The sequence below is a fragment of the Rhinichthys klamathensis genome, unplaced genomic scaffold, assembly GCF_029890125.1.
Source record: "Rhinichthys klamathensis goyatoka isolate OS25496 unplaced genomic scaffold, OSU_Roscu_1.1 h1tg000048l_1, whole genome shotgun sequence".
Taxonomy (NCBI): Eukaryota; Metazoa; Chordata; class Actinopteri; order Cypriniformes; family Leuciscidae; genus Rhinichthys; species Rhinichthys klamathensis.
Genome location: NW_026606594.1, coordinates 1,514,631 through 1,528,714, shown reverse-complemented (window position 1 = coordinate 1,528,714; position 14,084 = coordinate 1,514,631). Strand labels below are relative to the sequence as shown.

Sequence of the window (14,084 nt, the reverse complement as noted above, 5' to 3'; positions counted from 1 at the left end):
CTCAAGGGCAATGGCACCCTGAACACTTCACTTACTCATTTTGTGTGGGTTTGTTATGAAATCCTTTGAAACTTGGAAAAGTAAGTTGAGCTGCTGACTGTGAAGTTCTTGTCTACCACAGAAGAAAAATCTGGTCCTCTCTTGACCTCTGCTCCAGTCATTGGGTCAGAATTATAATAATTCTGAAAAAAATATATATATATATATTTTGTGCATATCATTGAGTAGTTTGTTTGGATGGCTCATTTCCATTAACTTTAAAGATATGTTTAAAATATCACTCGAAAGTTTTCCCAAAGTTTCATACACAGCATTTTTCTTTCTCTTTTTTGTTATGAAATAAATTATAACATGTATTATTGTAGTTCCATGTTACATACTGAATCAAGCGAATCGAATCATTAAAAAGATCCAGTACAAGAGAACAAATGCAACTCGAACATTGCTAATTTGGAAGACAAACTAAAGCTCAGAGTTGTGATGGATCTTGTGTTTTATCTTGCTCATGTAACTATCAAACTAAATATGCCCTTCGTCAATAAGAAAGAGAAAAACGCTGTGTGCGTTTCTTTAAAAGTTGAGTAGGTAGTACTTATTTTGGATAAGAAATTTCTCCACGGTTGCTAAAAAAGTACTTTCTGTATAGTATGAGTGTGTAGTATGAATGTAATCTGGACGTACTACAACATTATCATGTGACCTGAGTCGCTTCACTGCCATTCACAAATCCTCTCCCGTGGGCTCATGGGATAGTAAAGTGTCCATCATATGCGCACTTCAGAATCTCGCCGGAAGAAGTAGATCATCTGGGTACTTTCTGCCTACGCTTTTATGAGTACTGTGAATTCGGACATACTTCTTTTGTCACATAATGTTTTTCGCCTACTATATAGTAGGGAAGTATGCGATTTCTAATGCAGCCAGTTTGTCTAAATATATCCTCTACAACCAGCTTGATTTTTCAAAATCTTGATACAAGATCTTGGTTACTTTGCTCTGTTGTGAAGGAACACTACCATTCAAAATGTTGGAGTCAGTAGGATCGAAATTAGTACTTTTATTCTGTAAAATTGATATATTAAATTGATAAAAACTGACAAAGACATTTATACTGTTACAAAATATTTTTGTTCAAAAATAAATCGTTTTCTTCTTAACTTTCTATTCAAAAAATTCTGAAAAAAATGTATCATGGTTTGCATAAAAATAATAAGCAGCTCAACTGTTTATTGATAATAATAATGAATGTTCCTTGAGCAGCAAATCAGCATGATTTCTGAAGGATCATGTGACACAGAAGACTAGAGTTCTGATGCTGAAAAATCAGCTTTGTCATCACAGGAATAAATTACGATTTAAAATATAAAAACAGTTATTTTAATTTATAATAATATTTCACAATATTATTGTTATTTTTGCTTCTTTTTTTTTTTTATTAAAGACAGCCTTGATGAGCATAAGAGACTCCTTTCAAAAAAATGAACTAACCCCACACTTGCTTTGTCTGCTGAATCTTGTATTTGGTTTTGCATTGTACTTTTGTATTTTCTATCTAGTTCATCTATGCTGCTCATCGCCAGTTCCCCCATAGAGGGCGATGAATCTCTTCCCATCCTCCATCTCGTACACAGGGAGAGAGAGCTTTGTGATAGGTTCCCACTGTTAGGGCACGTTTCTTCTGCACCGTCTCAGTGCTCAACCTCTCTTTCTCTTTCTGTCTGTCTCTCTCTCTCTCGGTCACTGCAGAGCGACACTCTCTGTTACGGCAACATGCAGGGAGACTGCCTGTAGCATCTAACGCTGCTAGGAAACCTGCACACAGTGGCCACAGACCTGTGGAGACCTGGACTGCACACTCTCACACACACACGCTTGCAATCACAGACACGCTCAAATCATCGCCTGCAACATCTGGCTGAACCGTGCAATAGAAGTGCCGTTCCATTGCGCTCTGTGAGTCGACGAAACGTGTGTGTGTGTGTGTGTGTGTGTGTGTGTGTGTGTGTGTGTGTGTGTGTGTGTGCATGTGTGTGTGGGGGGCTACAGGGTCTGCAGTCTTTATGTATTTCTCTTCATGGAACTGAGTGTGTGAGACTCATTAATTTGTGTGTCATTTGCTGTGAATTTCCTGCTCTGTGTCATCCAGACAGAACTATGTGCTGATGATCTGTGTTGGATTTTAACACATGATTTGAGGTTTTCACTGTGTGTGTGTGTGTGTGTGTGTGTGTGTGTGTGTGTGTGTGTGTGTAAATAGCATGATTGCCATGTCTAGTTAACCAGTATGTCTGAAGTAGGTTATTCTAGACGCATCGAGTTTGTTCTACGTGGAGTTCTTATATCCACCAGTGTGCATACACGAATCGATAGGTGATGTGTGTGTTTGGTGGGTGCACATTTGAAGCTTGGAAAACTGGTTTCTGACACCCACATGAGCTCAGTTACATAGTATGAAGTCTTTTTCTATACTGTGTCCTTACCTTTTTTGACGACTTGTGACTGTGCCTGTGATGTCTTGCGTTTCAACCAGCTTATGTGCATTTCAATTATGGTTTAAAGAAAAGTTGACTCAAAAAGGAACATTTCACGTTTTTTCAAACCCCTTTGAGTTTCTTTTTTGTATGGAACACAAAAGAAGAAATTTTGAAAAATGTTCATGCTGCCCTTTTCCATACAACGAAAGTGGATGGGGACTGATTTTGTGGATGGGGACTGAATAGATTTTGAGCTATAAAAGCAATATGCAAGTCATCTGTTGGACTTGTATGTCTTATAAAAGGCAAAGCCATATGATAGCTGTAAATTAGAAAAACACTAACATTTAGTTTGATAGCCGTGGTCACCTTTCAAGTGGATGGGGACTGGGATTGTCAATGAATGCCATAAAAGCATCATTAAAAGAAGTCCATATGACTTGTGCATTGTATTCCAAGTCTTCTGAAGATATATGATCACTGTGTGTGAGGAACAGGTCGAAATTTAAGTCTATATTATCTGAATTGTACGCTCCACCGTAGATCTCAAATCTTATTCGTAGATGCGCATATTCAAACTTGACGGATAGCAATGCATCACACTGAGAGTACGAATGCATTGCACACAACAATTTTTAATTTTGGGCGAAATGGCCCTTTAAGTATGTGAAATGTACTTTTCAAAATGATTTAGAAATTTGTAGAAATTCTGTATGTTCTCACTAGTCCTGAATTTGACACGGCAAGTTTTGATATTCACACGATAAGATTTAAAATTTTAGTAAACTGGCCCTTTAAAGATGTAAGGTTCACTGTGATAATTACTGCTTTTTTACAGTTTTTTTTTATGTTGGTTGGAAGGATTTGAGAATTTCTTTTCTAATTTTCAAACACTTCAATGTTGATTTTTGGGTGAACTTGCCCTTTAAGGATCTAAGCTTTACTGTGAAATTAACTTATTGCTCTTTGAAATAAAATTGTTTGTTGGAAGTATTGAGGAATTTGGAGAAATGCTGTAAGTTTGCACTAGTCTTCTTACTTGTTAATGCGAAACACCACGGCCGAATATACTCTTTCTCAAATTTTTATTTTTAGGTGAACCGGCCCTTTAAGGATTTAAGCTTTACTGTGAAATTTACTTAATACTCTTTGATTTAGATTTTTTGGGGGGGAGGGGGGAGGAGAAATTTTGAGAAATGCAGTTAATGTGGCTTGGGGTGGCTCTATATATTTCACTGGCTTTTTTCCATATTCCCTTATCTGTCTATCTCTGTTTTTCACTTCAACCCCCCTCTCATTCTTCTCTATCAGTCTGTCTGCTGATAAAGCACATTTTCTGAAGAGAACCCCCTCCCCATTTCATCACAGGATGTAATAATGATGACGACGTGTGTGTATGTGTATTTATTACTGGAGCGGCTCGTGGGGATCCCTGCACACTTATGTGTTCAGATTTCAAATCTTTTCTATGTATTAGGAAACATATCAATGTGTGTGTATCCATGACTTTTTTTTGTGTTTATATCTATGGAAAATAAACGAAACCGGAAGGAAGGACCCTCTTAAAAGCCTGAAAAAGCTTTTTGACCACAGAACAAAGTGGAAACTATCACATACGTTTTCTCACAGCTCTTCAGGCGATCGCTTTGAGGTTAGGTTTTTGTATCAAGTGACTAAATCATGGTTTGCTGCAGTATTGTCAGGCCTTTTCCTTGGAAAATAGAACAGCCACACACACATTCACGTAATGGAGTCCTTTATTACCACAGAAAAACTGCACACAAAAGCATTTCTTCACAGAGTTTATTGTGAATGTGAAGTAAACGGCAAGGACCCTGTTATCAGATGAGATTGTATCAGGGTAGAGGGTCATCTAACTGCCTGTGTGTGTGTGTGTGTGTGTTACAGGAGGTGTTGTGGATAAAGATCTCAGGCAGTATCTCAACCTGCGATTCCAGAAGGGATCTTTGGACCACGAGCTGCAACAAATTATTCGGGACAACCTCTATCTTCGAACAGTACCCTGTGAGTAACTCTTCACCCTGATTTCCTTAACCTTCGACACTGCTGCCCTCACTGGCTTGGCCTTTTCATGGACTTTTTATTGATGAATTCCTGGCTGATATTGTCTGATCACTGCAATGGAGCACTTGATTTTACGTACATGAAATTCTTTGGAACATTGAAACGATGCTGCCACAATGCTTGGGTGGTTGGCAAGGCTTTGTTAAGGGCTTGATAGGATGCACTTGGTGGTTTCTAGCATGTTGGTAATTGACCGTTCGCAAAGACCCGCCCCCTTTAGTTACTGTTGCTATGTCCGACAAGCTACGCCACTCGCACGCCCCACCATGTTCTCACGCAGTGAAAAATACATCGCGGAGCAGAGAGGACACTGACAACGCGCTGACAGACCAGGTTACTTTTGATATGAAACAAAGTCTCAACTTTCAAATTTGGTAATTTTTTTAAGACATTTATACAATAAAACCGTTTTGTGGCTCTTTATTGTGTCTGACAGATCGCTGTTGAGTCTCAGTTAAAGCTGCTCGTGAACCTATCATCTCTTCCTTCTAGTTAATTTATAGCATCAAATAAACATGAATGAACATAAGAAGGAATGTTGTTTTAACCGCGTAAAGACGTCAGTGCACTCCGTTTTTGGTGGATTTGGCGGATTATGATTGGTCAGATTGCCTGTCAATCAAACTCCCTGCGAAGGGTCAATTGGTTGTTAGTTTGTTTTGGGTGCTTTCTAGCAGTGTTAAGGTGAGGTTCACACACAGCTCAGTTATTTATGGGAGTGACAACCGCATTCTAGAACCGAACTCACAACCGTAAATTATCAGGACACACAAACGCATTCTTGTAAAACCCACACTGTGTGAACGTATCCAGACTGGACAACGTCGTACAGTGCGAGAAATCAGAGATAAGAGTTCTGTGTCATCTGAAGGTTTTAGATCCAGTCAGATTTGTGATCTACATGCGACACAAATGCTCTGCTTTCCACCCAGATATAAAAGCTGCTGTCAGTTGATGAAGATCTGAAGGATGAGACTCGTGTGGCTCGATTGGACTCTTGTCTTATTAAAAGTGATAAGATTTTTCAGTTTTGTGGACGTTTCAATCTTTGAGATTACTCCCATTGGACGTTCATACAGACAGTATTCGAGACGCTACTGTACGTTGCTGTTTCAACGGGACATTTCAAGACAAGTAAATGCGGTTGTCAATCCCAAAAACTGACAGTGTGAATGTAGCCTGGGAAAAATGGGATTTCTCAACTTTTTTATAGAAATCATAAGTCATGATCATTGTAGTCCGTAATTAAAGAGATGTTTTGACGAAGATATAATACACAGTATATGCTGTCTTTGGACTGCACCAATACTTGAAAGGATTTCCGTGAGGATTTTGCTCAAGTGAAGCCCTTGTGTTGTGTGTGCGCGCGTGTGTGTGTGTGCGTGTGTGTGTGTGTGAGAGAGAGAGAGAGAGTGAGTGATTACTGTCCAGCTGAGAGACTGAGCTGTGATTCCATTAGACCAGAGAGCGACACGTGAGATCCGTACCCAGGAGAAAGAGAGTTGTTTGGAGAATACAGATGAGAGAGAGAGGGATGGATGACAAGAGATTACGATAAAAAAATGAGAATGAGGTGTGAGGACCTTAAATGAAATGCCTCAGATGTCAGATTCATTGAGCGCTTGCAAGAGGAAAAGGAAACAAGGACACTGATAGCTTGAAATAAGAAGAGCAAGATTGAGGTAGAGAGGAAGAAAGATTGGATAGTTTGGAAAAACCCATGCATACAAATGTATTTTCATTCATGTGTAATGCAACAGATCTTTTCCAAAACCTAGTGAGCTGCCTACTTAGAAAACATTTTAAGGGCATCATAGGTGTGCTAGCGACAAGAAGATTGTTCAAAAAGGTGGCCAGCATAATTGCATTCTAAGATATCTAATTTTGTCAATTTCAATGTGAAAAGGGGATGAAAATGTTGTTCCGAAGAGGGTGGCCAGATTTTTACTCAATATTTGTGTGCAATGTTTTTTGTTTTTTTTTGCTTATCATTTACAAAATGATAGCTAATGAGATGTATGCAAAATGGTTTAGATCAAATGAACACTTATTTTAGGAAATAGGAATATTTACTTACTTACATTTCTTAAGGTTAGTTATCAGACTGCCAACGATTGTCATGTGGTTAGCAAGCAATATGCTAATGGAACACTTCATCTATTTACTTTTATGTTGTCACATTCTTAGCTTAACACCATGCTAATGGAATCAATTGTTTAATAAACGTGAGTGCTGTTTTGTGTGGCGCATACCAATAATCTTGAAACTGCCAAATATCGATCACTTATGTGTTGTGTTACTATGCGATTCTCATGATGTTTGCTTAGCAACATAGCCTGGTAATACCAAACTCTGCTACTTCGCTTTGCTTCATAGACAGAGTCTGGCATGTAATCATTGATAAGTGTTTTCTTTCTCGCGGGGTGCGCTTGTCTAAAGTATAAAAACATTGGTTACCCGTAAGCCAATCACATAATGTTTGGTTATGACGTGTGTTATTCGCCAGCTCAGCCGCATCGCACTTCCACTGTAAACACATGTATGATGCGAAAACGAAATCATCGAGCGAAATACCGGAGTGAACATGGCTGACCGAGTTTTGCTGCCTCCTTAACTTGATCCTCCATGAGTGCAACCAAGGGGGACACAATCACAACTATCGCCTTGCCGGCCTTTGGCCTGCCCAGTTTCTCGCTGACGATCGGTAATATTTGATAAATTCAACTTTTACCAAAACCTGTCGGGAGTAGGGCCACAACATCACCTCCATTCAAAATGTTTAACAAACACTCTTCTTGTTCGGGCTTCAGTTTGGAAATGCCAGGAATATTCTCCACAACAGAGCGAATTGCATCCCGTGTCTCCATATCCGCGGTCGTTTTCGATTTCCCTAACCTAAAATACAATCTTAAACTCGGCGCTTAGCGTCTACGTCACGGCTCTCAGCCCGCCCTCTGTTCGTTGATTGGCCGGCTGTTTTCAGGCCGGAGGAAAACTGAGAGACATGTCGATGTCTCAGACTAAGTACAGAAGCAAAATGAAATTGAGCGGAAGTACGAAGTCTGACGTATAGTCACACTTAATTGGATTTAATTGTAAGGTGTGACTAGTTCTTAGTTTAGCATCATGCTAATGAAATTAATTGTTTGATAAATGTGAGGAGGGCTATTTTGTCTGCAACATGGTAAAAATCTCAAATGGACAAATTTTGAAAGATTAATTGGTCTAATTAAATCTATAATTTAATGTTCTTAGCATAGCACCATGCTAACGTAACACTGCAAATCAGTTGTTCAAAGATTAGGAGCTTTTTTGTGTGACACATACCAGTAATCACAAAATGCCCAAACATCGAACAATTATTTATTGTGTTACTACTTATTAGATTAAAGGGGTGGTTCAGGATTTGGGACATCGGGCCTCATTTCCAAGTTAGCCTAGGTGTTATTTATCAGTGGAGACAGTTTTCAAAAAATGTCATCCAGTCCTTCCAGTTGCATAGTTCGCCGGTGCTAGGCTAGCGCGAGTCAACGGTAACTGCAAGCCTGCCATCAAAAACAGTTTTACCCACTCCACAGTACACCAAAAGCAAATAAATTATAACGCCAGACTATCTATGTAAATGTCTGCTGAGAGAATAATGTTAGAAATCAAAGTACTCTTGCTTCTCAATGATCGCATTTACAGGAACTAGTTTCTCAGCAGCGGCGGAATTTTACTTTGCTCCGGTTAGTAGTACTGCGCCGAAAAGTAAACACAGAACCGAAGCGCACTACAGTCGGAACTACCTGCACTACCTCTCTCTACCTCTCTCTCTCACTACCTCTCTCGGTTGCCTAGGTAGCTTAATATCACTCCGCCGCTGCTGTAGACTGTGCTAATAAATACAGGGAACAAAGTATAACTATTGCAATGCGATGAAATGGTAGTTTGATTTCTAACATTATTCTCTCAACAGACATTTACATCGATAGTCTGGCGTTATAATTTATTTGCTTTTGGTGTAACTGTGGAGTGGGTAAAACAGTTTTTAATGGCAGGCTAGCAGTTACCGTTGACATGCGCTAGCCTAGCACCGGCGAACTATGCAACTGGAAGGACTGGTTGAAATTTTTTGAAATTTTTGGAAATGAGGTCCGATGTCCAAAATACCGAACCACCCCTTTAATACCGTTTTCTTAGCAACATGCTAGTAGAGCGTTCCAAATCAGTTACTTATGATGTTCAGTTTCCAACACAGTTTCATAAAAAGTTTTAGCTATTTTGGTTTGTTCGTTGTAAATTCATATAAATTAGAAGGCTCTGACATCATTTGATATGCTTTTGTCAATCACACTAAGTGGTAGGTTTAGGATTGGGATTAGAGATGGAGCTTCATACTTTTTTCACACAAATTGTACATTTTTATGTGAATCTCATTTTACAAATTTGTGCAAAATTGCACTCTCATTAAATACCTAGATTTTCTCATGAGATCGGGTTGTCAATTTCGGTTTGGATGTTGCCTTTGAAGCCCATTAGGTTTTGGAACAGAGTTTATATTTCACAGAATATTATTTCTGCAGAATTGAGTTTGTGTATATGTAAATCCCAGAAAGACAGTGACACCAGAGGAAGTTGAGGATGTGTCCCCATTGCCGTCACATTATCAGTCGCGTGATTGGCTGCTTGCTGAGTAATGACATTAATGCTCATAATCACAGAACTGTCTCATGAATTATGCAGCAGATCTATTACAGCCCAGGATGCCATGACAGGTTAGGCTTGCCACACACACACACACACACACACACACACACACACACAGGCGGGAGCCAGGGTGACATTAGAAGTTGCTAGTACTGACATTGAACCTCTACAGAAATGAGACGTGAGGCACTATTATAAATGGGGGATGCAGTGTCCTCTAATATCTAACAAGAGACCCAGAGATAGTCTCTTTCTAAAACATCCATTGTGCATATTTGCTGCATCCGAAGTTGAACACTTCCATGTATGTGAAAAACAGCATGCCAAAGAAACTCCGCTGAGATTCTGAAGTGCATATACAATGGACACCATGAGGCCACGGGAGAGGATTTGTGAATGGCAGCGAAGAAACGCAACTGACGCCGTATGTCACTTGACACCTCCCGTGCAGTCTTTTAGCGATCTGACCCATTCATGTTTCTATTGTTCTCACTCGACAAACCTTTCACACTTCTGCACTATGAGAAATAATCTTCATTATTCTTTTGTATTTATTAAGAGGCTATTAGCCTTTATTCTTTCATTATGGTTTTCCCATTTACATTGCTTAGATCCCAATATACATTTATCCATCTATTATTAATAGTCTTTCTAGAAAACAAACAAAAATACATTTTCCTATGAACTTCATGTGATGAATACATCATGAAATAAACTGCACCTGTTAGCATCAATTAGCATCAGCCTACGTAAGACAATTTATACAATTAATCCTATGCTTTTACTCAAAACTTACTTTAAATCACCAACGAGTGTTTGCTATAATTTCAATGCGATTTAAAGGGGCACTTGGTAACTCTATTCATTTCTTCGCTGATTTCCACTTTTGTTGTCGCATGTTTTCTCATCGAGCTCCCCCTACAGCTGTGCGGCGTATATTTTCACAACACTGTCATAAAAAAACTCACTTGCGGCAACTTCCTCCCGCTTTCTACCGCTGCTCATGTGCATTTGTTATTATCGGAGCCGGCCAACTTTATCGTGTGGAGCTATGTCTACCGAGGTGGGTAATACATCATACACCGTATCATAGAATTATGTCGAATTGCCATAAAGCAGTTCGTGTTTCTCGCTCGTTCTCGCTCGTTCTCGCTTCTCACGAGACTTCTATTTCCAACTTCCGTCAGTCCCCATGTTGCAAGGTTGGTTTTCCGCCTGTGGCACTGGGGGGAGTGGGGAAAGTCACCATTCTCTCCAGAACAGGTTATTGAACCATTCAAATGATTTCTAAACGGTTTTATTAAGTTGAAATAGTTGCCAAGTGCCCCTTTAATATCAAATATTGAAGCTGGAGCCCTTTAAATCTTTCTAATGATACTCAGTTTTTTCCAGATCAAGAAAGAATGTGATGTAATGTAAAATTCTGCCATTATTCACTCTCATGTCGTTCCAAACCCAATTATTTTTTGGTACACAAAGGGAGATGGTTTGAAGAATGTTCACGGTGCTCTTTCTCATACAATGAATGCTAAACTAGGGACTGTTAAGCTCCAAAAGGGACAAAAGAAAGACACAAGAAGTTCATATTGGTTGGAACAACGTGTCGTAAGCAAATGATGACAGAATTGTCATTTTGTGAAATATTGGTGAACTATGTTTAAGGGTGGTGTGTTTGTCAGTGTGTAGTCTGTAAATCCAGAATGTTTGAGGGAACATTTGAAGTCTCATAACAAGACTGAAGCAGGTCTCATTTTCACTTCAGAACACAGAAATGTGGATCAGGCTTTTTCCAAAGCACCTTTCAGCACGAACAGTCTGGCACATTTTCAGAGCAAAACCACACACCTGAAAAATTGAACAAGCTTGAATTGCCAGTTAAAGTTCTTTATAACTCCCTTGTTATTGAGCAAGCCTTGAATGTAACAGTCTCTGCCTTGAAACCAAAAGCTCTGATTTGGATTTTAAACAACATTGTAGACCACGCAAGCCTGAAGTATGATTTTCAGATCTCCTGAAAATTGATTATTTGAAGAAGTCTGAAGAAGTGGTTTCATCATTCCAGTTATCAAAAATGGATATAAGATTCAACTACATTATATATTTTCCAAGGCTCACATTTTTGGAGAGATAACACATTGCGTTATTTAGGGGAAGATCGATACGATGAATTAATTCCCTAGATACTCTGTTTGAATTGGATTTAATTATATTTCTCATGGATGTGGAAACATAAAATTAAAATTGTCCCTAGTCACTTCAATACACATTCCTGGCCTTATCATGCACATTTCATCAAAAATGAATAACTTGCTCCTCTCCTGAAATGGCTTTGCTTTTCGCCTGTCTTCACTTTGGCTATACGCAACTGTCGGTTAATGTTGCACACACTGCAAAAATCATGGGTTTCCGAAGCGAAAGATTATTTTCTAGTACAAATATCTAAACATCCTTAAAACATGATAGATTTTATTTAAAACTTGTTTTCAGGGAATTTATCTCAAGTTTGTTTTTCTTATCATTAGCAAAACCTGAGGTTTCAAACCATCAAAACCAGTTTGCCGATGGGATGAGGAAAACAAAATGTATTCTTGATATGTTAACAAAAATAAAAAGTGTTATTATGTTATGCAATTTTGCTTCTTAAAGGGATAGTTCACCCCCAAAACTTTTTTTTGGGATCATTTATCCACCCTTAAGTTGTTCCAAACCTGTATGAATTTCTTTCTTCTCCTGAACACAAAAGAAGATATTTAGATGAAATTTCTTCAAAATGTTCTTTATTCAGTGGAATACAAAAGGAGTTTTTTTTTTTTTTAGGAACTGCTCAAACATTCTGCTAAGTTTCTCTTTTTGAAAGAAATCTCAATGCTCACCAAGCCTGCATTTATTTGAACAAAAATACAGAAAAACAGTAATATTATGAAATATTCAGAAATCATTCTAACTTGCTAATTTATTGCTCATGTAAAAATTGTTTATTTATTATTACTAATCTTGAACACAGTAGTGCTGTTTTTTTTGCATTTCCATGATACTTTCTTTTAGGATTTTTTTATGCATAGACCGTTCAAAGAACCGCATTTATTTGAAAATAGAAATTTTTTGTCACATTATAAATGTCTTTACTGTCACATTTGATCAGTTGAATGAGTCCTTGCTGAATAAAAATATTCTTTTTATTTTTTTACCGTTCCAACCAACCGTCATATTTTTCATTTAATTTCTCGGGTATGATCTAGGGCTGGGCGATATGGCCAAAAAAATGTATCACGATTTTTTTTTTTATATCAGTCGATATCGATAATTATCACGATAAATGTCAAATCTGTATTTATTTCAAGTTTAAAGGCAGATTTTTGCTCCTAAGTGAAAGTTGTATAAACCAGAGCGTTGTGCATGGTTTTAAAAATCTGAGGTAGAACATTCAAACATTTGTCATTTTTCCTTAACAAAATAAATATCTGAAAAGAAAAATATTTCTTCAGCACAGTTTGCAGTGCAGGCTGCAATATTCAAATTACATGTTTTGTCTCGAAATGCATATTTGACAGTGAGTTGACAGTAAATCTGCATCCTAACTCAAGCTAATCCTACTATGTTAAATTTATGTTCATAACAAAAACAGTAACATCTGTTTTTTTTATTTTTTTTATTTAAGGACCACATTTTTATTTGGTAAAATGTAATATTCTGACTGTTTGAGTTTTATTAAAATTAACCATTGGTCATCCAGAATCATGCATTTAGATCATGATAACCACAGATAAAGCCAGGTACAGCCTCTAGCACCTCACTATCATGGCAAAATGTAACTTTATGGTTTCTATGGTATTTGTATGAAAAACAGTAGCCTAACAGTTAAATACATTATGAAATACTGTAATTATATTCCATTAGTCATTTAATACATTGTCTACATTAATAATATTATACAATTCAATATGTATATCCCACATTTCATGATGGTGCAGTTAATATTACTAGGCTAACGTTACAGTAAATCCATGGTAGGCTAAATGGATTCAGTATCAATTCAGATTCTGACTGTTTCGCTGCGCAGTGTTTCTCCTGTTTGTCAGCGGTGTTTCATCTGCCTTTAAACTGATTTAAACTGGACATTTGTGTTCTTCGCTGAACTTAAGCGCTTCTCACTGGATCTCGTGAGCGAGACGATCAGAGTAAACGCGTCTGCTCCAGTGAGCTCGCGCTGCCGTTTGGACTTTGAGCCGAGCGGATAAACGGTCCGTGTGGCGCGCGGTTCAAATGAGTTTCGTTCCGCTTTTGGCGCATACACATTATCGAACATTTATCGACCTCTTGATATCGTTTTATCGAGAAAAATTATATCGCGATAATTATCGTTATCGTTTTATCGCCCAGCCCTAGTATGATCTCTGTTATAGTTGTTTTGATTGGATTTTTCTTTCTCAATATTCACCTCTCTGACTCTGTATGTCAATCTTTGCCTCTCTTTTGCTCTTTCTAGCTATGTTTTCCACTCTTTTGGCATGTCTTTGTGTTTCTCTCGGTTGTGGTACTCAAACGCCATGATGAGGGCTTTAGGTTTCCATGGTAACTGCCATATCCCCCCCAGTCTGCGTCAGACCAGTGACGTCTAATCCACCTCATTCCTTCACCCAGTCCTCCATTTATATGAATACACAGGAAGTCAGGAAATGGGGCTGCTGTTGTGGAGCTCTTACGAAACAGGGCTATAATTGGCCAGGTTGCATGTGCATTGTGTGCTCTGATTGGAGGACGGGACTCTGAGAGCTCCTGGCGTGAGATGAAGAAGTGTTTAACTGCAGATGAGGTCGGTGAGGAAGTCTGCCATGG

The 14,084-nt window shown here is 38.4% G+C and overlaps 1 protein-coding gene across 13 annotated transcripts in view; it reads left to right on the top strand.

The window, feature by feature from the left end:
• The window catches only part of magi2a (membrane associated guanylate kinase, WW and PDZ domain containing 2a), a 251,809-nt gene that overhangs the window by 59,362 nt on the left and 178,363 nt on the right, over positions 1 to 14,084 (top strand). For all 13 annotated transcript variants that reach the window (XM_056247496.1, XM_056247497.1, XM_056247495.1 and 10 more), the window contains exon 2: positions 4,383 to 4,499. In XM_056247496.1, coding sequence (XP_056103471.1) covers positions 4,383 to 4,499 — 117 coding nt within the window. The remainder of the gene's footprint in view (positions 1 to 4,382; positions 4,500 to 14,084) is intronic.